A 1,461-nucleotide genomic window follows, 5' to 3' on the forward strand; every position below is an offset into this window, starting at 1 on the left:
TGATGATGGAAGATTTAATCTCTCAAATTACATCTTCCAGCCGAAGCAAAATCAGTACATGATCACATAATCCATTTTGGTTTAAGAATACACGTATGTATAGTTCTTCTTTTTAAATTTGAATTTCTTGTCAGCTATCAGTGAAATATTTTCTTGTTTACTCTTACTACATTTATCATTCAATTAATCTTTTTTGAGAACTTTTCGTAAATATCACAATAACATAATGTAATATAGTTACACTATGACTGTTGTAAAACTCTCTTATATTCCTCTCCAACACTGACAGTTCATTTATGTTCAGTGATTTGAATAATAACATAATTATATGTAAAAGTCAAAATAAATTATACATTACCATTTAAATATTACAAATAGGTACTTTACTGAGATATTTACATTGCCCCCAAAAATAAAATTTCAGCCTAAAAGACGCCTATTCTGCCTTTTCCAATGTAACCAGGTGACCAAAAAAACTTCAAAAATCGAATGGTAGTCCATATTGAAAGAAAACAGCCCCAGAGCCGTCCTTTGTGCAATGTAACCGAGGGCAAAGTTGAAAAGGGTTGAAATATAAGGGCTTTTCAAGGACTATTCAATTTTTTTTTTTTTCAAGGAATAAAAACATCATTTGGATGTTTCTGCTTTTGCCAACAAAATTTCACAAATAAACCATGAAAAAAATTATGATTTCTCAAATGGATTTTGATTTGTCATTTACTTTATATTTTTGATTGGGCTTAATTACAAATAAGGAGTAAAATTTATGAAAAGATTAAGACATGTTATCATTAGGGCAATTTTTTTTATAACAACATCATTTCCGATGAAAAAAAATCTAGAAATTAAAATATTTTATTTTTTTATTTTTTATTTTTTTTTAAAAACGTACGGTATTATTATTCGTGATCAATTTACGCTTGGCCCGAGAGAACTATCTCTTGCTTCCAAGGAATAGCATGTGTAAAAAAACTGCAACAGAAACTACTGTTCTTGTTCTCTAATTCTTGTCACTTCCCCGTGGAATAACCAATGTATGCATACAAAAATAAATAGTTTGAGTGTTTGAAGAAATGGCAAATGAGACACGATACCTGCGTTATATGTACAAACTTCTATTTTGTTCAATTATTTTACAGAATACAATACAACTATTCCACACTAGGTTTGATGATATTTAAAAAATACAAATATGTAACCGGCACGTGGGTAATCATTCTTAACAAATTATATCAAAACTGAGCTATGATGAACATGTCACATTTTTCTTAAAGGCCTAAGACCTAGGATTTTCATTCCGGCAGCGAGGGTATGCCTTGCTGCTATGAACAGGGCGAGTCTTGCTTCTGCTACTTCCGCCGGTGAAGATTTCACTTTCAAAGTCTTAAAGGCCCCATTCACGATGCCACTGCAGAAGAAAAAAATAATAATATACCTATTCAACGCAACCTGCAGATTGCA

The 1,461-nt window shown here is 31.1% G+C and overlaps 1 protein-coding gene across 1 annotated transcript; it reads right to left on the reverse strand.

The window, feature by feature from the left end:
• Positions 1–1,095: 1,095 nt before the first annotated feature.
• On the reverse strand, positions 1,096–1,398 carry LOC122246207 (arginyl-tRNA synthetase, mitochondrial; the record flags this gene model as incomplete). Its single annotated transcript, XM_086535742.1, is given in 1 exon segment — positions 1,096–1,398. A coding segment is annotated over 1 exon segment (141 nt), but the record flags the coding sequence as incomplete, so codon positions are not given.
• Positions 1,399–1,461: the final 63 nt, after the last annotated feature.

Source organism: Penaeus japonicus, unplaced genomic scaffold (genome assembly GCF_977035675.1).
Source record: "Penaeus japonicus unplaced genomic scaffold, GWHDUDI00000001_assembly GWHDUDI00000004, whole genome shotgun sequence".
NCBI classification, from domain to species: domain Eukaryota; kingdom Metazoa; phylum Arthropoda; class Malacostraca; order Decapoda; family Penaeidae; genus Penaeus; species Penaeus japonicus.